General features: G+C 42.7%; 1 protein-coding gene across 18 annotated transcripts in view; it reads left to right on the top strand.

Annotated features, from left to right (window-relative positions):
* The window catches only part of LOC111843352 (MAP kinase-activating death domain protein-like), a 64,135-nt gene extending 43,407 nt beyond the window's left edge, over positions 1-20,728 (top strand). For 4 of the 18 annotated variants that reach the window (XM_023810859.2, XM_072718377.1, XM_072718378.1 and 1 more), the window contains 20 exons: positions 332-434; positions 1,033-1,219; positions 1,387-1,537; positions 3,147-3,362; positions 4,813-4,869; positions 6,483-6,592; positions 6,791-6,874; positions 7,754-7,912; positions 8,226-8,346; positions 9,196-9,258; positions 9,865-9,985; positions 10,083-10,188; positions 12,798-12,908; positions 13,131-13,238; positions 13,343-13,507; positions 14,002-14,074; positions 14,337-14,443; positions 16,870-16,939; positions 18,845-18,891; positions 19,185-20,728. In XM_023810859.2, the coding sequence (XP_023666627.1) occupies positions 332-434; positions 1,033-1,219; positions 1,387-1,537; positions 3,147-3,362; positions 4,813-4,869; positions 6,483-6,592; positions 6,791-6,874; positions 7,754-7,912; positions 8,226-8,346; positions 9,196-9,258; positions 9,865-9,985; positions 10,083-10,188; positions 12,798-12,908; positions 13,131-13,238; positions 13,343-13,507; positions 14,002-14,074; positions 14,337-14,443; positions 16,870-16,939; positions 18,845-18,891; positions 19,185-19,298 (2,273 nt within the window). In that variant the 3' untranslated portion in view covers positions 19,299-20,728. Of the gene's footprint in view, positions 1-331; positions 435-1,032; positions 1,220-1,386; positions 1,538-3,146; positions 3,363-4,812; positions 4,870-6,482; positions 6,593-6,790; positions 6,875-7,753; positions 7,913-8,225; positions 8,347-9,195; positions 9,259-9,864; positions 9,986-10,082; positions 10,189-12,797; positions 12,909-13,130; positions 13,239-13,342; positions 13,508-14,001; positions 14,075-14,336; positions 14,444-16,412; positions 16,422-16,869; positions 17,454-17,603; positions 18,892-19,184 lie in introns of all 18 variants that reach the window. The other 14 variants (XM_023810868.2, XM_072718380.1, XM_072718389.1 and 11 more) reach the window with 9 other exon arrangements.
* The last annotated feature ends 2,870 nt before the right edge of the window (positions 20,729-23,598 follow it).

Here is a 23,598-nt window from a genome sequence, read left to right as displayed (position 1 = left end):
GTGTTTGCTCCTGTCTGCATAAGTTTTACATCATATCAGCACATGTACACATGAATGTACTTGCCTGAACGCCAACATCGGTGCCACATTACATGCTCTGTGTACGTTCAGATGGTCGTGGTATGTTCTTAGGCGTGGGTGTGTGTGGCATGTGATTTTGTGCTGCTGTGTGTACCATGCGTGTCTGAATGTGGGTGGTGACGTGTAGGAAGGTGTGTATGTGTGTGTGAGTCTGTATGAGAGAGAGAGCTTGGAGCTTGTGAGTTATGCAAGTGGGTGGATATTTATTGTGTTTCTGTAAATGCCCTGAAGTTATGTTTGGCCCTTTCAGGCACCCGTCCCCCGAGAGCTCTGGTGGACCAGAAATCCTCTGTTATTAAGCACAGTCCAGTGAAAAAGGAGTCGCCTTCCCCTCAGGGGCGGACAAACAGCAGGTAAACGAGATACGGCAGCTTTCTGATTGTACCCATTTCTTATTGTTTCTACAAATTAAAAAGTAAATTGAAAGAAGGGGACTTAACAGCTCACTGAGCTGAATAGAAGAAATCAATACCATTTTGGCAGGATAATGTCATTAGTTTGGAATCAGTCTTTCTTTCTTGAAATTGCTGTTTCACTTACTTAGTCCTGGACAGAGTTGGGTAATTCAGGTCCATAGAGTGAAAGTCCAGACCAGGATTTTGTTTCAACCAACCAGTTGAGCATAAAGAGTCACAGAGTACTCAACTGGTTGGTTGAAACAGAATCCCGGTCTGGACTTTTACTTTCTGGACCTAAATTACCCAACTCTAGTCCTGGAACCTGTGCCCCTACATGCTTTTTAGTTATATTACCTTTGAAATACTTTGAGTGCTTAATTTTAATATGAATATGTTAAATTGATATCATGTACGCTTCATTTTTGCCTGTGATATTCTGGTTCTTCCTGCTTCAGTATGGTTGATCCTTTTAGGGAGTATCAGATAAGACTCTGCTCTGCAGTTTCCATTCTGCACGTCTGCCCTAAATGATGATTGTCTGCGTCCCCATTAGCGAGAACCAGCAGTTCCTGAAGGAAGTGGTGCAGGGTGTCCTGGAAGGCCAAGGTGTCGGCTGGCTGAACATGAAGAAAGTGCGCCGCCTGCTGGAGAATGAGCAGCTGCGCATCTTTGTGCTGAGCAAACTGAACAGGGCCATCCAGTCGGAGGAGGACGCCAGGCAGGAAGTCATCCATGATGTGGTGAGAGCTGGGGAGGAGAGGGAGGCGGAGCTCTGTCCAGTCAAAAGTAAAGCTCTGATGATCTTATAGCACCAGAATCTCTGAAGTCTCCTCCATTTATAAATCCATTCCTCCCCAAGTCTGGAGAGAACTCCCAAAAGCAAGCGCTTTCCTTTCCCTGTGCGTAGGAGCTCAGCCGGAAAGTATATAAGGGGATGCTGGACCTGCTGAAGTGCACGGTGTCCAGCCTGGAGCACACGTACAGCAATGCTGGCTTGGGAGGCATGGCCAGTGTCTTCAGCCTGCTGGAGATCGCACGCACGCACTACCAGACCAAAGGTAGGGCACCTCTGCCTATCTGCCCCAGCACAAAGGTATCCTTCCCTGCTCCGGTCTCCTACATCCAAAGCTATAAATCAGTTTGCATGATATGGTTGCAGAGTGCACCATATAGCATTTATTCAGAGTAACTTGCTGGTCAGTGCATTCAACAGTAAGAGCATTCAGCAGAAAAAGTTTATTAACACAAGCAAAAAACCAATAAGTACTGTAAATTTAATTAATTAGATCTCGTATGAGGTGATAAAACCCTGTTTGTTAACATCCATGCAGTAGTGATAGATCTGAATTGATTACAATAAAAAGCATATTCAGTATTGTACAAGCAGCAAGTAGCCAGCCTTTGGTAGGTATAGGGAATCACATACCAAGAAAATCTAAGACACAAGAAGCACTCTCTACATTTTATCACTTTTGTGATTGACTTTTGTGTTCAGTGTTCTACCCTTTTCATCTTTTTTGCTATCTGGTTTCTTAAATTTTCAGGCATTTTCTTGCCATGTGGAGCCATAGTAGATTAAAAGCAGCTGATTGTAGACCAAAATCCATAAAAATCTGGAGTTAATAGCTTGTTCTGGATGCCTATTTAGCCAGCAGCCATCAATGGTGAGAGGGTCTAACAGGGATTATATAATTAGTGCAAATTAGAAATGACATCAAGGGTGTACTCACTTTTATTTCTGCATGTTGGTCTGTAATTTCAGTGCGTTGTAACTTGTTTTTATTTATACATAACTGAGTAAATCATGTTGTTCAGAGTACAAAATGGATACTAATGATACTGTATTGACTCCTTTTAGTGAATAAGGATGTTTTTTTACTGTAGATCTTGGAAGTTAGAAGGCGACTGTTTGAGCTGAAATTCAACCTGTGTTTGTACAGCATCTTGTTGCTCTCTGTGTTTGTTCCAATTTTCAAGCACCTAGGATTTCTGTTTTCCGAGCGAGTTCAGTAACATAGCAAACATAACTAGCTCCAGGTAGAGTTTACAACATTGGGCATTTCATTTAGCCTGTATCATTTCTGTGCCGCTCCTGTGCCGCTCCACATCCGGGCTCTTTTACTAGGTCACATCTCAGGCTGATGCCTGCCGTGGGGAAAGCGGGTTTCCGCGGCCGTCTTAGTGTTGCGTGAGGCGGGCAGTGAGAATGTGTGAACGCTGAAATGGAGGGCGCTGGCTGCATCCCCAGGTCCTGCTCCTCTGGGGCGTCTCTCTTCTCGCTGGCTGTTCACGGTTGTGTCCCTTTCCTTATAGTGGACTCCATCAGATAATCCTGTTAGATTCCCTGCCTGTCACTGCCCTCCGCTACCCAATCTGCACTTTAAAATCTAGTCGATGATGATGATATTTTATTATCATATTTATTATTATTATTATATAATTCATATTGACTAATTTTCATTGACTAAGGTTCCTCTGGCGGGAAATCAAATAGCGTTGTCCGCTGGTGGGGTGTCCATTTAAATGCTTTAATCTTTCATAAATTAACCTGAATTTCTGCCTTTTCTCGCCGTACCATCTTCCTCTCTCTCTCTCTCTCTCTCTCTCTCGCTCTCTCTCTCACCCTTCCACCCTGCTCGTTCCCGGGTATCTCGTCTGTCTCTGAAGAGGCTGAGAAGCGCAGGCGGAGCCCCACAGAAACCGCGGGCGGCAGCAGCCCGAGCAGTAAGGGCAGCCTGATGCCCAGGGCGGTCACTGCCCTACCACCACGCCCCCTGCTGGTGCCCAAGTTCCAGCTACACCCGCCTGCCCCCTCCACCGGCAGGGGAGCTCGGCAGTTTGACACCCGGAGTCTGAACGAGGAGAATTTTATTGCCTCTATTGGTGTGTACTCTGAGCTTCCCCTCGGCCATGAGGGGGCGCTCTCCTGTTAACTCTGACAGCAATTGCTCATTTTGTTTTTCACCAACATTTTTCTAACATTCTAAAGATGTTCTTTAACTTTAAAGTTAATGCTATTTATGGTTTTGAATAAGGTATGTTAATGGATCAGGCATTTGTCATAAGTGGGTATAAATTATTACTTACTAATTAATGATGCTTAGCGCAATTAGGGTATTTTAAAAATATGGCTCTCCTTCTTGTCAGTGCTATGTTGAACCCATAATTTGGTCGGTTCAGACAGACAAAATTATCTTTTGAGTTGGTTAGATGGAAATGATGCATGTCAGACATATTGCCCAGATTACAGGTTATAGTCAATGTTCTTCTTAAGCCTAATTATTCAGATTAGTGTGTTGCCTGTGTGTTAATCAAATCCAATGTATTGCAGATATTTCACCATGTTTGTTCCCTCAACCAAAGGACTGGAAGCATGTTTGTTTGATTTTTATCAGCCATTTTCTGTTTGATTCGAAATCTGCAGTACTTATTGAATTGGCAGATAGAGATATGTAAAATTAAATATCATAATTTTTTTTATTTTAGCTAGTCTACAGTGTATATGTTCTTTCTAATATTGACACTAATTCAAAATCCATTGGCTATCAGCTGTAATTAACCAGCAGAATCTAGCTATCAGGCTCTACTGCAGTTTTCTGTGTGAGGTACTGTTACTGAGCTCATCTTCCCCTTTATGCAGACCCCATACCCTGCTTGGTTTACTTGCTGGTGTATGAGTATCAGGAACACAACTGCAGGCATCTCATAATCTGCAATTCAATAGCGCGGTTGGAGCGTTCGTGGTCATTAGAGATTCTGCCCAGGTTTGAGGATACAGCTGGGGGTCTGTGTAAACGGGACGAGTGTCACCTCTGGCCGCCCCCTGTTTGGGAAAAGCACCTTCAATTCTACGGAATGTCTCTCTCACGTTGCACCCCTGCTTCCGCTGCCCCATTCTCACTGCTGTGGCTGGCCGCTCAACTGCCATTCCAGAGCCATTTTCCCGTTTGTGCATCGCTCCTTTGGATCCTGGTTCAGGGAGGCACCAGTCTCTTCCCATCCTCTTCAGTTACTTAATTCCACTGTTCAGACACTTGATGCAAAGTGTCTAGACAGGGGATGCCACAAAGACCTAATTGTCTGCCAGACTGTAGCCCCCGGGACCGATACCATAGAGCAGTGCTTGGCTGTTATGTTTGATAAGTTTAATTTTTAATGCATTTTAGCCTATAGTGTTATTACAAAGCATCTTTATTTTAAGATGATAATTATATGATTTTCTTTTTTGCTTGATTTATTATTTTTTTTAATGCCCATCACTCATTCCCTGCCAATTCAACAGCCTCTGACTCTCTATATCTTTCTCTCCTTGCTTGCATTGCATCTTGGGTAGAATTGTGGAGCAAGCACCAGGATAACAGAGCTCAAAAAGCTATGGAAAAACTACAGAGTAAGACATTTCACAAGGAAAAGACCGGGTCTGGGTCTCCCTATTACCTCTTTATTCCCACTTGCCACCTCTACACCTCCCATGCCTGTAATGTTCATTTTAATGAGTGAGTCCTCAGAAAAGAACAGGTCATGTCTCTAGATAGATTACTAGGCTTAAACGTCAGCATACATGACAGACCTCAATGCTGATCTTAAAATGAACAAGAGAAACCCTGAATATTATTATGCACTTTAATAGACTTGGAGAAATACTTTTATAGTGTTTATGGTGGTAAATTACATTTCTGTCCATAATAAAAAGGATATCCGTTTTCTTGACTATGTTTTTTACTTGAAGTTACTAGTTTCATCGCTGTTTTAACACTTTTACAAGTGTTCTGCTTTGTGAAGCAGCTGGCTTCATTCCGTGCTGCATTTTTTCCCTAAAATTAGGGAGAATCCTTCTCTCAGATTGCTTGAATTTGTACATGTAAATGCACTTCTGAGCCTCAAGGGCCAGAATGATTTGTTTTCTTAGTATGCTATCTCACATCTTGGTTTTCATTCTTGTGTTTTTTTGTTTAGGTTTTGCTCTAAATTACATGCGGTTCTGTGTGACCATATGCAGTGTTTCCCAAGCTGGCCTTTGGGGAACCTCAGACAGTCTATGGTTTTGCTCCCTCCCGGCTCCCCGGAGGGAGCAAGACTGTGATCTATCTGACAGGGAGCTTGGAGGGAGCAAAAATATGGGATCCCTGAGGACTGGGTTGAGAAACACTGGTGTAAAGGAATCTACTAAGAATCATAACTGTTGGGGTCAACTTCTGCCAAGGGCTCCCTACTCCTTGTTGTTCACTCAGTCACTTGTAAGGAGTCACTCTGCCCCCTACAGGCAGAAAGGCCTTGGTGCCGTGTATTTGACCGGAGGAATCTCGTAGACTTTGCAGGCTAAATTAGGGGTCACCTACATTAAAATGTTTCTAGCAGCTTCTGAAGGCAAAGCTGTTCTATAACAAGGAGGTCAATTTTTTAAACATATTTGTTCGTTCCAGTTAAAAGCTTAAACTCTGAACCTAGTGGTATTAGAGTGAAACAGTATAGTGTACGACTGCTTCTGGATTTAATGTTACTGCATTAAAGAAACATACACTGGACCACATAGTTGTTTGTGACTTTCTATATATAGCTCAGTCCATGCATATACATATATATAGGCTGCAGTTTACAGCTGAATGGCGTTTATAGTGCGTTGGTACTGTAAGGCCAGGCAGCTTTCTGCCACCTAATATCTGCAAACATTCGACCTCTGCCCCCCCTCTTGAGAGCTTTGCCTGCCACTAAACACAGAGAAGTTTCATCAGCAGATGTTGGACCCTGAGGTCAGCAGCCGAGTTAAGAATAATTCATTTAAAGCTTTTACTTTTAATGACATTATAGAAATTGTCTTAAATCCTGGACCGTATGAGTATTTCTGGTAATCCGTTAGCATATTCTAATCTTCGTGACCTCAAAAGAACAATACTCTGTGAGGTGAATTCAGTAACACTCTTCTGCACCTGGTCATGTGATTCTCCCGCTGGGATGGAATTGGAAGAACTTGTGGCTGCCAGTCTGATGGGTTGTTTCCTTCAGGGACGGAAGCTGCAAAAGCAGGCAAGCCGGTGGTCGACCCCGGGGACACAGATGAGAAGAGATCTCAGATCAGTGCCGACAGTGGCCTCAGTGTCACCTCGGGCTCTCAGGTCGGTGACACTCAGAATTTCAAGAAATGGTCATGATCAGTTGGAGAGTGATAGCACTTTCTTATAGCTCAGTCTTAACACATATGGATCCTGTAATATGCCTTCCATCAACACTCCGTGGAATCCTGATTGATTCATTTATCTTCTAGTGTGGTCCCGAGCCTTGCTGATCATTTCTGTCCCCATGTTTATCTACAGAAGAGTGAAACAGAGTCTGTAAGGACTGCAAAATCCCCCAGCCTAACTCGGAGCACCAGCCAGGATTCAGAGGCCAGCACTGTGGTAGGCTGCGGTCGACATGAGGATCCTCTGGGCCGTGTTGCTACGAGGGACCGAGTCGTACCCAGATAATGAGAACTATGTCATGATAAATTAAAATGAAACTGATATTCGGGATTAAACTGTATTCCTTTCACTCAAGGTGCTAAGAAATAATACAAACAGATATGCGGTGACCCCATCACATTTGCGGACTTGACATTCGTGGTTTCAGTTAATCGTGAGTTGGCCGTGAGCAATAAAATGTGAATATTTGCCGAAAGATTGCAAAAACTCAGTCGAAGCCAAAAACAATACTGAAATAATTTGTATCGCATAAAACCATATTATGTATAAATATTAGTGATGCATAGTATTTGTTAGTGGTAGGGTATACTATATCTTTAATATTGGAAGTCTACATTTTGCATTTTTTGATGCAACATTAATAACCTGAGAGCAGAGTGAATTAAAAAATGCAGAAATGATAAGTATCATGTTTCAGTAACATGACATGAGCTGGTGAGCCACATGCAAATGCATATAAAGCGAGCATGACACAGGAGTCTGATATCCAGTCCAATGACTGATAAGTCTTTACCTTGCCCTGAACACTATTAATGTCTTTTAGATTAACAGTGTCTTTCTAACCTGAGGCATGCTTTAGAATCTCTTATCTTACAATAAGATGTTCCTTTGGTCAATAAAGTCTGTAGACTAAGATAAGGTTCTAGCCGAAAAGACAAAAAGCCTGATGTCACTAATCCGAGACCGCTGCCTCGGTGCCTTCTGGAATCAAGGACTTGGTTTCCTTGGTGATTCACTTTTTCTCGTCTCTGGGAAGCAGTGAACAAGCGAACAATCTAAGAGACACAAGCCCTTTGCTCAATGCTGCCCCCTCAGGTGAGCAACAGCTCTGGTGAGACGCTGGGGGCTGACAGTGACCTGAGTAGCAATGCTGGTGATGGTCCAGCAGGTGGACTGCCCCCCCACCTCACCGTGTCCCGGGGTACCCTCTCTGACAGCGAGATCGAGACCAACCCTGCCACCAGTTCTGTCTTTGTATGTACCCGCTTGTAGGATTCTATTAATCATATATTCTGACATCCCGACTCCACAATGTACATGGAAATGCCCCATACTCACAGGCCAGCAATGCATTCAATACATTATAGACTCACACTTGAATACTTCAATCTTTTCATCCTTGCTCAGAATGACAAATTATATGATGGCCTATCACTACAGGACAATTATACACTCTGCACATAGTATCTACAATGCCAACTGTACTGGTCAGTGTTAAATAAGAGCAGGAGAGTGATTGCCAGCGTATTTCCCAGACTGACTTGGAGATGTTGGGTTTTTCCTCAAGGGCAAACCTCACAAGATGAAGCCCAGCCTGGCAGAACCGCGGGGCAGCTTAGGGAAAGGGGCTCAAATCATGCCTCTTGAAGACGTTAGCATGAGGATATACCTCTGCGAAGGTCTGCTTGGTATGTTCACCCGCCTAGTGGGATTTTGGGGAATCTGGAATGTCTAGGCTGTTCTTGGCCGCTTCCAAATAGTGAATACCTTTTCAACTCCTGAAGCAGATCAACTGCAGGTCACATGGAACATGTTGGAGTCCATTTCAGCTTCTTAATTCTTAATCTAAGGAATAATTTCCAGTCTTCTGATGTGCAATTGAAACATATATCAGGACCACAGCAGGTAGCTCAGCTACGAGTAGAACCAGCAGCCTTGCAAAAGCAATGAGAAAATGCCACATTGGACACAGACTCGTGTCTCTTGCTGGTAGCACGGTTTCATCTGGTTACCACACAGAAGCTGTTATATACAACTTGTCAAACATGATTAGTTATCGGTTACAGGTACAGTATGACTAGACTACTGTGCGATGTCAGCAGAAGATAAGTAGTCAACTCTCTCCCAGATTGGGTCACTGTTGTGTTTTGAAGTCTGTGAGCAGGCTGTGATTTACTTCATCACCTCAGCAGACGAGATACGGATTGTTTACTGTGATATGAGTGCTATTATCCTCCACAAGTGCCTGGGAAGTGCACCCTGATTAAAATGCAGCAGACATTTATGTAGTTCTACATTGTTTTGAAGATTCTTTTCTCTCTTAAGACCTGTGTGTACTAATACATGTTATAGTATAAACTGACATGGTCTTTCCATAACTAATATACTTTTCAATTCAAAAATGAGTCCGCCTCCTCTTAATATATAGTATATAAGCTTACTATTAATTCAAACTAATGTTTCCTCCTCTGTTTCTGCCTGTAATTCCGTCATGCTGCTTTTCTCCTTCCTTTCTGCTTGTCCTGGGTGACACCCAGGCCGGGACAAAAGTTCTGTATGGGACCAGCTGGAAGATGCTGCAATGGAGACCTTCTCTCTGAGTAGGGCTGACCTTTTCCCTTTCACCGCTGTGTGTCTGAATTACCTCCTTTTGCTGTCCTGTATTTTATGACCTGTCTGCATGCCTCCCCTGGCCAAGCTCCCTATTTGCAGATTAACTGCTGCATGATAAATCAGTTTTTTTTTTTTAAAGACAGGATTTTTATCTCACCTGATCTTACAAGCCGGAAGCTGATCTGTACGAAAGCTAAAGGAGCGCAGCCTTCTCAGTGCTGATGAGACCTTCGGTGTCTTTATAAAGCTTTTTTGATTACCTGTTTAAATAAAGAACCAGAGTATTACGTTAAGGAATGAAAATGACTGTGCTTGAGAATTGAATAGCACTCAGTTACCAGCTCACCTGCTTGCCACCTGATCTTCCTGCATTACGGTGTCCTGAGGGAAACAAAAGAATGTTTAAAGACCCTGAAAAGCCCTGTGTTGGATCCTATGCATGCAAAAAACTGGTGAAACAGTGCATTTAATGACATTTAATGCTAAGAGGTTTTTCAAATTGATTTGAATGTATCTGTAGTAGGCAGTGAAGCTGGCAAGCATAGACTCTTGACTTTTTTAACCCCGAGCTATGTGTGCATGTCTGTGCACAGGCAAGGAGCGCTCCACACTTTGGGACCAGATGCAGTTCTGGGAGGACGCCTTCCTGGATGCGGTCATGCTGGAGAGGGAAGGCATGGGATTGGACCAAGGGCCCCAGGAGATGATCGACAGGTGAGTACCTGGCACTGCTGAGAGATACAGGCATATATGGTAGAGAATAGTTTACAGGCTAATAGACTGACAACCCCCCACCCCCCGCAACCACTAGGTATCTGTCACTTGGAGATCAAGAACGGAAACGCCTGGAGGATGATGAAGATCGGCTTCTGGCCACCCTACTGCACAATATGATGGCCTACATGCTCATGATTAAGGTGGGAACATATTAACATTTTGGCGACACTTTACTACTAAAGTACAAGTCATAAACAATTCATGAACCAAAATTGCTACTTGAGATAAATGGTAAACAAAGGTGTCCTGAATGATCAGATATAGTAACAAATATAGTAGCTGCTTTGGATACAAGTTGCATTATGATTAATTAGTGATAAAATAACATGAGATCAGTATATAACTAAAACTTAGTTTGTCATCCATAAGTAATAGTATAATACTATAATATTTTGTGCCCCGTCAAATAAAGTGTTACGAACCATTTCTGTACTGCTAAGGCATTTTAAAGGGCTGACACACACAGCTGCATTTTAACTTATTTATACTCATTTATATTCATTTATAGTCATTCTATATTTAGGTTTTTTTCACCATAAACGATTTCAATGGATGGATGATCACATAATTTAGCTGAATGGGATTTGGTAAATGAAAATATAATTATTTGTGAGACTGCTTATTCAAGAGGAAAGTACGGTGGCCGAGAGAGCTCAACGCGCTGCAACTTCAAGAAAACACATGCAAACATAAAAAAACACAACAAATTAAGAAAACGTCTCCATCAGTTTGACAACACAGGCGCTGCAAATACGGAAACGCGCTGCAAACACACGAACGCGCAGCAAACACAAAAAACGCGCTGCAAACACACGAACGCGCAGCAAACACAAAAAACGCGCAGCAAACACAAAAAACGTGGTGCAAATACAAAAAACGTGCTGCAAACACAAAAAACGGTGCAAATACAAAAAAGTGCTGCAAACACAAAAAACGGTGCAAATACAAAAAACGTGCTGCAAACACAAAAAAAGCGCTGCAAATAGTAGGCACCACAACGGAAATGTTTCAGGGGGACCTCAAAAAGTGACGAACCCATCTGGGAGCTGATTATTTGTTCATATTACCTCTGGGCACAGCCTGGCATGACACCTGGTCCTCACCTGCAGGTTTAGGGGCATTCTCCACGACAAAACTAACATTTCGCCCACATGAGCTACAAAATTTGTGTAAAGTTGGCCGCTGAAAGCCACAGAACGGACAATACATTTTGATCTGGAAAAAAAATAAAAATAAAATAACAATGTTACCGATTTTAGCATGCTTTATTTGTATTCCGTTGTTCATTATTATTAAGGGGTCTGAATAAAGTGTAAAATATATTTTTTTCCATCAATCTATAATGAATTTTGACCTGATTTTAACCATTAATGAAGCACTGCAGAATTTTGTCATTTATTTGCATATATTTATTTAGATATTTATTGGCAATTAAATTAATAACGTTCCACAGTTAAGTGTGTGATTCGTCAGATTAGTCTAATAATATCCAAAAGACCAATGAATCGTATGATCAGGTTGTTAAAAAAAAAACACCTTTTAGTTCACGCACAACACCTCTGCTCTGACTAAAAGCCACTGAACAAATAATCAGCTCCCAGATGGGTTCGTCACTTTTTGAGGTCCCCCTGAAACATTTCCGTTGTGGTGCCTGCTATTTGCAGCGCTTTTTTGTGTTTGCAGCACGTTTTTTGTGTTTGCACCGCGTTTTTTGTGTTTGCAGCACGTTTTTTGTGTTTGCAGCGCGTTTTTTGTGTTTGCACCGCGTTTTTTGTGTTTGCAGCACGTTTTTTGTGTTTGCAGCACGTTTTTTGTGTTTGCTGCGCGTTCGTGTGTTTGCAGCGCGTTTCCGTATTTGCAGCGCCTGTGTTGTCAAACTGATGGAGACGTTTTCTTAATTTGTTGTGTTTTTTTATGTTTGCATGTGTTTTCTTGAAGTTGCAGCGTGTTGAGCTCTCTCGGCCACCGTAGGAAAGTCATTGATGCCTGATATTATAACAATGCTGTTTAGAGGCACAATCCTCAACCCGTGGTTCGCAACCCAAAAGTTCTGAAAAGGTCGCGAGGCAGAGTTTTAAATGTAAGCATTTTACAACCATCAAGCTCCTATGCTGATCCATGATCAGATTTCCCAGCCCCAATCCTAGAATTAACCTATTTAAAGGGGTCTTGGGTCTGCAAATGCCTGGCACAAAACTAGTGTAACACTCAACCAATCCAAGAAGACAAACCACCGATGCTTAATTTAAAATTCACTGGCACATCCAATCAGATTTGTGTGATAGGCGTAAACTGCCACTGTGTGCTTGATCATAGCCTTAATTTAAACCTATACTTGATATAGGGTCACGACTGAACTGACATGGTAAAAACTGGGTCGCAGTTAAGAGAACCACTGGTTTCATTTATTCCCATGAGTAAAAAGCTTTTTTTTTAGCTACAGTTTAACCTTGATACGAAAGTCTCTGGCTGGTTTAGGTTCATAAACTGTTCAGTGAATTTTTACGGTGTAGTCCACCTGTATTATTGAAGTGGTCACAAATCCCGGATACTAATACTCTTACATGTCACGTATTGACCGAAGTTCTAGGTTTGTTCCCAAAAAACTTTGTAAAGTTTCACTGAACTACTGTGAACAAATCCAGTGCTTTTGTTCAGATATTCTAATATGCAGTTGTCAGTCCAGATTTAGAAGTGGCAGTGGAATTAGCATTCACTGTCAAAGCAAATAATTTGGTTTCTGGTACAGGTCAGCAAAAACGACATCAGGAAGAAAATCAGACGCCTGATGGGGAAGTGTCACGTTGGCCTGACCTACAGTCAGGAGATCAATGAGGTCTTGGATCGTCTATCAGAGCTGGTGAGGAACCAGGTTGACCTGCTAGCGTGTGGTGTTGGTCCCTGAATGCACATAGCCTTTGTGCCTTGTCTAGTTACTCCACTGTACTGTAGAATCGATTCATGTGACAGCTTTAGATTTGGGTTAAGCCATTTTACACAAAGGACAGCCTGACATTGATAGACAGCTGAGTGAATGGATAAGCTGTGACAACACTAGGCGCCATTGTGTTCCGTATTGCAGAGTGGGCGGGAGCTGTCCATTCGGCCCAGTGGCAGCCGTCATATCAAGAAGCAAACATTCGTGGTGCATGCTGGGACAGATACAACAGGAGACATATTCTTTATGGAGGTATGAGACGAGTCTGCGATTGTTTCGGCTTTTCTCCATATTCTGATGAGCCGACTGTGAGATGCGGTTGCAGTGGCTCACGCACAGCGCCCTTCCGTCGCCAGGTGTGTGACGACTGCATCGTGCTACGCAGCAACATTGGCACAGTGTGCGAGCGCTGGTGGTACGAGAAGCTCATCAACATGACCTACTGCCCCAAGACCAAAGTCCTGTGTCTTTGGAGGCGTAATGGCCAAGAGACACAACTCAATAAGTTCTACACCAAAAAGGTTGGTTTCTTCATTGATGACTCATTTCCAGGATATTACATAGTGCACCACACTTGCTGGGAGCTGTCCATCAAACATTGTTAGATGTGCCCATGCAAGGAGAATTTTACTGCCGTTTCCATGGTGATCCCAGCTTTCTCAGAGGATTGACTGTATTCTTTGACAAATGTTCTTTCCTTGTCTTACTGCTTTGAATGTGACATTCGGTATCTTGAGTAAACTGCATTTTTTGATAAAGCAAAAACAGGTTGCTAATATTCTATTCCTATACTATTTTTTGACATTTCTTTATTTTTTATTAGGCCCCGAATGAGCAATTAGCTTCGCAAAGTCTAGATTTTATGTCCTTCGTGGTTCCATGCAGGTACATTCTTTTAGTGTGTGCAGTACTCCGTATATCAAGCTGAAGAAGATTGTAGGTCTTGTAGGTGTGGAGGTATGTGGGAATGGCTGTTAAAGGGTGTCAGCTAACCCTGTGTGTGCCTGTGGCTCAGTGTCGGGAGCTGTACTACTGCGTGAAGGGGAGCATGGAGCGAGCCGCCGCCTGGCAGCAGAGCATCAAACCAGGTAAGGTCACAAGGGAATGAAGACCTACAGAGCTGTGAATGAGCAGGCAGCTGCAAGCTCACGCTGCTACTTATCGATAGAAATCATATGATCGTAAGGTACTTTACAGTCTGGACCATAGAGGACATTAATTGGGCTTTGATGTGTAACAGTAAGACCTGCATGGTAGAGATGCTAAAAAAGCTGAAGAAGGTCACAGGACCTGAGATGGGTTTAGAACTTTCGTGGGACAGATTGGGGCTTAGGTGTGCTCTCCCTGCAGGGCCCGAGCTGGGGGGAGAATTCCCGGTGCAGGACATGAAGACGGGTGAAGGAGGGCTGCTACAGGTCACACTAGAGGGCATCAACCTCAAGTTTATGCACAGCCAGGTAGCGTTACCAGCCTGCCCGAGCGTCCGCTCACGCATGCCGCCTCGCCTGTCCTTCACCTGCTCTCCCACGTTCCTTCACTCCCTCGACAGTGTGCCACCCACTTCCTCTGGGTGCCAGCCAGCCCCTCCAAAACCATGTCAATTCTGCCTTCTAATTTTGTGACGATTTCGGAAAACAAGAAGTTTGATGACACCGTAGAGGAAGCTGTCATTTTGTGTGTCGCTTGCTTTGATTTGCTTGATGTTCTTATTCTTTAATTTGCTGAAGTCTCTTGCAAGTAAGTTCTCCTTTTTGGAAATTTAGAGAGTTCCAGAATCCTGGTGAATATTGTACGATGTTATAATATTCAAGCCAGTTTCTGGAGTAAATGTCTTATTACTGCTATACTTATGACTATTATGAATTATAGATTTGGGGATATTAGCTGATGATTATAGAGGTAAGATTAGTACAGACAAACTTGTTTTCATTTGTATGTATATATATTTTTTTTTTCTCATTTTCCACATTACATTTTTTTGGACACCAAAATTTTTTTTTTCTTTTAAGGTACAAAAACTTTTCATCATATATTTATATGTACCAGCTTAAATTACGGGTCAAAATTTCATGATTTTCATCATTTTAATCCCATCAGAATAACTCACATTGGCTATATCTGGTGTATAGTGCAAAGCACTGTAGTTTAAAAATAAAACATGTACATGTTTAAATTGGGAACTTCCTGTATCTGCCATGAAATGAAAACTTGATATACAGAAGGCTGAGGAGGCCAACTGTGGTAATACAAGTGAGGATCGGGGACGTTTCGCTTCTTTTGTGCTACAGACCTTGCTTCCTTGGTGTATTTCCCAGGGAACAAGATTGCATGAAAAGGTCAAATAAAACACTTTGAAAGTGCATTAAACTGCACCACGCTGTTGAGAATGGCTGAAGCGAGCTACTGAAAGCAAAGCCTCTGTTGGCTGGTATTCTGGTTTGAGAGGTACAGCCTGTTAATTTTTATAGGTAAGTGAAGTTTTTGTATAACATGCCAAACCCACCTGTGATATCAGCTTCGGAAGAATATGTGACACATTCAAAGCTGATCTGAAATAGGAGATTGAAACACTTCATCGGGGCAGAGGGATGCTGTTTTGGGTTTAGTGTGTTTCTGTAAAGCTTTCAGGTCCCTGTTATCCATAAAAGGGTTTTAGAACTGACTGCCCTTACAGAGTCTATTTTCATGATTGCTTAGGTATGCTACTTGTATACCAAGAGAAATAAATATAGTTATTGGCTAGATTACCATTTAAAGAAACTGATTTATTTTTTCCATAGAACGAATGGAATGGTGACACTTTGACAGAGTTCCGGAGTTAGTCGTTAAAGGTCCTGTAATGGCTAAAATAAAAGCAACCAAGGAGCATGAAGATCAGGATATTCCAGCACGGTCGTGTTCGGGCAGGGACTCACTGTTGATGTTTTCAGACCTGTGTGCCTAAGAATCCTTCTGGGCCCAGTTCCGTCTTTGTCCCTAAAAACATGCACGTTTAAAATACAAATTTTGGCTACTGGGTCAAACCTGTTAAACCTACATGGCTGGACAGAATATATATTACGGATCGTAAATATGATTCAGTAAAATTCAGTCTTTTTATTGCAGTTTAAATGGTAAATGATAAATGGCAGTGGACTAGACTCACAGGTTAGTGATCATTGCTGGAAGAGGTATGGAGGAAGTGGAGATGAGGTGCTCTGAGAAAGTGTGTCCAATCGGAGTGTATTTCCTGAAGGTCACGTGTCAATTTTGGTCTCACGGTAACTGTGTAAATGATTGATGATCTGGGCTGTGAGTTGTAGCTGAGTAGGCCCCGCCTGTTCCAGGTGGGGGGGGGGGGGATTGCATCCGCGTGTCCACATCTGTGCTCGCCTTTGTCCGGTATTAATCCGAACCATTTCTCCCCCATGCTCCTCCCCCTGCAAGGAGCGGAAGGTACACCTCCTCTGCTATGCTTCTTAGCAGTTCATCCCGTCTGTCATTTCTGTCATTTGCGGATGTTTGTCTCCCGTCCTCTTTTTTCTGTTCTCAGTCCACCTTTGCTCTCCAGCTCATTGATTAGTATGTATGTTGGTTTGTCGGATCCATGTGGTCGAATTTCCATGCATTAGATGCATCATTTGCATCAGAATGACTTTTTAATGCTCCCTCATGCACACTCTTTACTTGCATAAAGTCATGGAAAAGCCAGACTACTTCCCCACCCTGTGTGTTTTTTTCTTTGCTGCAGCGTAATTGAGCTTGCATGGTACGACGTCTACCTTTTTTTTTGGTCAATTAATTTTGTTTATTGTTAATTTCAGTTAATGACCTTGTGGTACTAAAATTGCCAGGTTATGCTAATGGTTTCTCTTCTGTCTTTGTTTTCTATTCTTTTTTTTAGGTTTTCATAGAGCTGAGTCACATTAGAAAGTGCAATACTGTGAAAGGAGTCTTTGTCCTGGAGGAATTTGGTAATTACACCCCTGACTGACATGGCAGTAACTCACACTTGTGGCTCTTGACATTCACAAGTAATTTAAAAAAAATTTTCCTCCCTATCATATGTCATATTCCTGCTATAAAAACGGAAAGGTAACAGAGCTGCAGCTGCAGGACTCTCGGTACTGTTTCGCACCTTGTACCTCATATGATATAGAAAAACACAGTTGGAGAGTGTCATCGTAGAATACATCACATTGCCCAGGAATAGAGTTGCCTTGATCTTCGAAGCTCCTTTTGGTCCGAATGTATGATTCCGTGTAGAACCTGAAATAACGGTAATATGAAGACATCTGTTAGACCGGTGTTTCTCAGCCCGGGTCCCAGGTAAGGCCCGATAGTCCTCGTTTTTTTGGGCTGTCTGGCAGGGAGCTGGGAAGGAGCAAAAACTTCCTGAGGGTCCCTGAGGCTCAGGTTAAGAATCCCAGTGTTAGACAATGGCGTCTTACTCTTAATGAAAGGGGATCTACAGGGTTTGGTTTAAAGGCATTTGTCCTACTCTTAATGAAAGGGAATCTACAGGGTTTGGTTTAAAGGCATTTGTCCTACTCTTAATGAAAGGGAATCTACAGGGTTTGGTTTAAAGGCATTTGTCCTACTCTTAATGAAAGGGAATCTACAGGGTTTGGTTTAAAGGCATTTGTTAATCTCAGGCATGGCTGAGAACAGGACAGCGATAGGTGTCTGAGAGACATCCTGCAACCCGCTACTGGTGGTTGTTCTTGAGGCGTATTTTCTGTGTTCTTCCATACCCGCCCCCCCCCCCCCCCCCCCCCCCCGCCCCTTCTTAATGCGAGGGTGAGTTACTGCCATTTCTCTAAGCCTCTCTGTCCCCTCACCATCGCTATTATGAAAACCTTCATTCTCCAGCAGGTAAAGTTCTGTCACTTTTATCTCTCTCCTTGCTCCCTGTTCTCCGTCCTCTTTGACTCCTGCCGCTCCTTCCTCTCTGCTCACTTTCTTTTCCTCCTATTCCCCACCACCTGCATTGGAGGTGGAGGTCAGTTTTTCTCTAGAGGGTTAAAAAACATTGCTGCAGGATCAGATGGAAAGACTGTGGTTTTCAGGAGATCGGAGCTCCTGTAGCTTTGGTCTTCTTTCTGGTCTACTGGTTTCTTAATGGATAGTTGGTGTTATCCCTTAACAGAGTCTTCATCATTTGATTTCTCCTCTCGCATATCCATAAGTCACTAACATAGTGGGTGTTTAGTATTTTTTTCCTCTTTGCAAGCACATGGCATTTGTGTGTTTTGCAATCGTTGCAAGTTTGTTTGCATGTCTTAGAGCTGTTAAATATTTGTATTAAACAGATATCATGAATTGGTAATAAATTTTCAGTGGAATACGTCATTCATTGTTGCATGACCCAGTCTCACCTCTGCATGCCTCTTCTTGGCCTTTGGGTTAAGGGGACAGCAATTCATTGACTGTTGCTCTTTGTTTCATTGACCAGTCGAATCCCTTTGCTGCTCTTTAGTGACATAGCTGGCCATGTGCTACAGCTTAAATTAACTGACGTGACATGGTGGAGTTTGGGTGGGGTTTCCTACTTCTGCCTGGGGGGGCTTATGGTCACTGTGTTCATGTCCTGGTTCTTTAAACTATTTTCCAGTTCCCTATAATGTAATCCACATGCAAATAGGATCAGCGTTGCTACCCGTCCATTTTACATGTGTTTCTGACCGCAGTGATGTAGGCTGTGTCTTTTCCTTGAGATCCTAGCTTTGTCTCCTGACTGGTAGATTCCTGCTTTTATGCTTGTTTTATGTGTCCTATTAAATGTACAGACTCTCCATTCCAGCTCATGACTTTACAATTTATATATAATTTTTTTTTTTATAAAATCTTTATTCTGTCTCCAACACATCTGCCTCTAGTTCCTGAAACTAAAGAAGTGGTGATCCACAAGTACAAGACTCCAATGGTGAGTACTTTTATGTTCTGCTTCCTTAAGACCTGTGTGATTTCATTTAACAATACACTTTGCTTAAGTGGTTCAGCATTCCCTTTAATCTCCCTGCTCTACTGGGATATCTAGAGCTAGTATGATCTCCAGTATAATGTGACTTTGATTTCAAAGTCAATGCCAGGTTAACCCCAGAATTGGTTATTTGTGGGTTTTCAAGCTTGACTTGGCTGTTGATATCGGATTATGTCAAATGTTTGTCTAATTTGTGGGATACACCCCCCTACATGCCCCCCCTCTTGTCTTCACAGGCAGACCAGATCTGCTACTCTGTGCTGTGTCTTTTCTCATACATGGCAGCGGTGCGGGGGAAGGAGGCGGAGAGCAAGGCCAAGATTCCTCTCCTGCGAGCCACACCCAGCTAGTACCTACACCCAGCTAGTACCTACACCCAGCTCCTCCCACCACCCTCAGACAGGCCCCAAACACCAAGCCCTTGGCTTTTACGCTGCACGAGCGAGAGGAGCATCCATTCATCTGTCCTTCTGTCCCTTTTACTAGGCTTCTCTTCCTGGGCCCGACAGCTCACATGTAGGACCGTAATCTGTATTTGGGGCCATTTTAACTGGTTTATTGAATGTACTACTGCTGTTTCTTCTCTTCCACAACCTTCTACCCTGTTTTAAGACAATCGGTAATCCTGCACAAACGGTAATCTTGGAAAAGAAGGAAAGGAAAAACACTGGAGACCTTCTAAAGCCACCCTCAAAGTTTCATTCCCCCTTCCCCCAAAATGCTGGCTGTACAGTAAATATTCATGTGCTTTATGGTGTCATCGACTGCAGCCTACAAGATGCTTAAAATGGTGGTATGTTGGGAAACTGTCCTAGCTGAAGCGGACATGCCGTTGGCTCCTTCACCTCTAAAGCACACTGGGGAAACACTATTGAGACTCGTGGCACCAATGAGATATGAACCACAACAGAAAGATGCCTATTGTTTGGCTTTTAGCGGTTCCTTTACTTACAGTATTGTGAGTGGTCCAAAATGTTTTGCTTGCCCTTGTCTTAGCTGCCGTGCCGGTTCTAATGTTTGTTGTCTGTGATCAGCACAGTTAAAACTGCATGTTAAGAATAAGAAGTTTTAAACGCTGTACATTTCACTTAAACAGTCAAGCATTACTATTCAACTATCGTTCGTCCTCTAGATGTGCAATAAAGTCCATCACGAGTTAGAGTGGTCCGAAACAATCGTAAGCAGAAAAGTTGAACTTTGTTTAACTGTATGCATAATTTAGCAATGAGAAACAGGTACAATATGAAAATCAGCTGGGTTTGAAAAGCCTGTCCTGTAGAAATAGCAGAGTTGCTGTACTTTTCAGTCCTGTCATACTGTGTACAAGGGAGATTGAACACCTTCTGTCCCACAGTAGGCTGTAGTGTCATTCCTAGGATGTGTAATATATGTGGAACTCTAGAAGCCATATACTTTTGTGGTATTTTTTTGGCTTTATGTTTTTAAAGAAAGAAATCTGTGTGTGTGTGTGTGTGTGTGTGTGTGCGCGTGTGTGTACAGACAGATCGTTACTCCTTCCATGAGAAATAAAATAATTTAGATGTACTGTGTGGGAAGAAGACAAATATTTAACAGGATGTAAATACGTCTGTCACAGGAAGAATGATCTGAACGTGTCGGCTGGGACTTGGTGAATCCTGTAGCAAAGTGTGTCAGTGATGTGTAGAAATCTGCTACTGTAGAGAACAGGGGGAAGTGGTGTAAATACTTAAGTGTTAAAGGTATTTATAGAAATTGTACAGCTTTGGCAATAAGAAAATAAATGATGTCCAACTTCAAAGGATTTTGTGGCTTGTATTTGTCTTGTATTTGTGCCTGTTGCACACAATTTCTACTGCATGCAACACTGTTAATGTATGTGAATATACTAGTGTGTGTGTGTGTGTGTGTGTGTGTGTGTGTGTGTGTGTGTGTGTGTGGAGGGGGGGCATTATGTATATAATACATTTAGGAACAAAAGGGGCCATTGTTGGGATTAGGGTTTCTCCCCATAGAAGTGAATAGATGGTCCTCACAAAGATATGAATCCAAAAGTGTGTACCTGTGTGTACATGTGCATATTTTTGACAGATGATGTTTATTTTATGGGAAAATAGTAGACTGTGAAGCAGGTTTGGTTTGCACACATTTGTTTACGCAGCAGCACAGGATCAAAAGAGGAATCAAAAGGGAAATGTGCCGAAATGGTATCAAAACTCAAAGGTTGCCATGACACAATTACTGTCACCTATGATAGATAAGACATGAATTCATCACTGGTGAAGACAAATCGACTATCAGAAAAATCAAACGTAAAAATTCAGCAGGGGTGGAGGTCCTGGTACCTGCGCTCCGCTGCTCACAGAGCTCCAAGTTTGCTGCTCGTGGAACCACAAGAATGTCCCGGGATTTAGTGGGGAGTGGAACATTGACCAACAAGCCGTGGAAGGTTGGTGCAAACTGTCGGGAAAGGGAAAGCACCACATGTGACATTCAAAAGAGCTTAAATCTGACGGAGTTCTCTGTACAAAGTACCACACACTGAATCGAGAAGGGTTTTATGGGTGAAGACCAAGGGGGACCTGACTTTTAAAAGACAAACACAGAAAGCCTTGACTGCAAATATTCAAGAGCTAGCCTGCTATATGTTGCAGAGTGGGTGATCCTAACAGCTGAAACGTGTAAGAAATTTATGGATACAAGAAACATTTTAAACACCGTCCATTTGGGAAAACCTCCAAATCCAGTATCTTTCATATACTAGTAATGACCTCAGAAGGACTTTGACATTGGAGGGCACAAAATCTGGGCAGGGGGTGTGTATTGCCACATGGCATTGGGCACACATGCAATAGTCATATCATGAGAGGATGCGATGTAAGAGCATTTTTTTAAATTAAAAATAAAGATTAACATTGTTTTGCATGCAGTTTCACAACTAAACATAACTATGACAAATAACTGATCCATGTGTAGGGCGACCAGATAATCCATGTCAGGGAGGACACTCTGAGCTAGGACAGGATTTGTAAACTACCATTTCAATTAAAAGGACCTGGATTTCACTTGAGCACTGAGTTCGTATACTGTGTGCTAATTGGTCAGTCTCCTATAATCGTGCATGTGTCACTAGAAGAAGAGCTGAACTAATTAGCCGAGCACAGGAGCCTTTCAGTTTGAAATTAGTTTGTAAAACCCGAAGTAGTTCAAAGTGTACTCCCTGACATGGATTATCTGGTCACCCTATCCATGTGAGTAAACGATTTTGCCTGCTACAGGACTACCATCTTCGTTAGATATACATTTCGTCTTCACGCTCTTAAAGCATCCTCCGTAACGTGGATTTGTAATGAAAGATAAGGAATGCGCTCTTAATTTGTGTTATCTGTTTCATCTGCATCGTGACAGAGACCTGTTAAATAGCAAAAGGGAAGCCCCCCCCCCCCTTATCTTCTGTTGGTGTCTGATTGCTGCTGTCTCCTGGCATCATATAACATCAGTCCCACCGATCACCAACACCGTTGTTCAGTGGTTACCTCACGAGGATTGAGGGGGATTTAAATCCCACTGTCGCTTTATGTAGAGTTTGCATGTTCTCCCCATGTTGTACGGCTTTTCTCCTGCAGTTTAAAAAACATGCAGTTTGACTGGTAAGGAAAGTCTGTAAATGTAATGTTGTGCCTGGATGTGCGTGTCCCTGTCTGCGAGTGCTGTATGGGATAGGCTCTCCTCGATCAGAAAAAGCGGTTTGAAGATGTATGGTTCATATTCATTACTTTTATCTTTATTTTTTATTTTCCCCTTTTTGTATATCTTTGCTGCTATACTAAGATTTTTCACTGGGTATCTATATAATTCTATTCTGTCGTACCTTAATTGGACTCGGTTATTTCCTTTCCTGCGCCACCACTTAATGACCACAAGGTGGAGACATGACTTTACTAAAACTACCGTATTGTAGCAAGCGAACACGTTATGTATAAATAATATTTGAGCATGAAAATGTTTTAGATAAAGGGCCTACATAAGACATTGAAATTTCGTGTGTTAAATTACTTTTCTTTCACCTGTACATTACCAGCCCCTATTGTCCTGAAAATGTATCTCAAGGTACAATAAAACCCATCCGCCCTGAAACCATTATGGCGACATGTAGACTTACATGTGACACATATGTTTGTCTTACCAATCCCTCTCGCTTCAAGTTATTGAAGGATTGGCCACCGCCTTGCCCCATGCCATCTGTCTCTTTCACACACAGTCCCTCACCTGCCATTCGACACCAATGTGGGGTATTGTTAGACTCTGGAATGTCCTGGCCTCATCTTGCACATTGTGAGCCCTTCCGAATGTGATATTGCCATGAACAGCGTCATCTGCACCGTTGCTGCCACATTCCACTCTGTGGTTTGCCTGACAGGACATTTTAGTATAGAGACCAAGAGGTGGATGATTCTAAATTTCACTTTATCTCCAGGTAACCCAGTTGACTCTTACTATCCAAAAACATGCAGTTATTTTACTTGCCGTGTGTGTGTCTGTCTGTGTGTGTGTGTGTGTGTGTGTGCCCTGTAATGCACTGGTAGGCCATCTAGCGTGCCCTATACTGCATAGAATACATACTTTCCAGGTCCCTATGACCCTGGCACATGCAGAGCTGTGGGGGTTGGG

This window comes from Paramormyrops kingsleyae, chromosome 11 (assembly GCF_048594095.1).
Source record: "Paramormyrops kingsleyae isolate MSU_618 chromosome 11, PKINGS_0.4, whole genome shotgun sequence".
NCBI lineage: Eukaryota > Metazoa > Chordata > Actinopteri > Osteoglossiformes > Mormyridae > Paramormyrops > Paramormyrops kingsleyae.
The sequence above is the reverse complement of the archived record's forward strand: the minus strand, read 5'-3'. Positions and strand labels throughout refer to the sequence as shown.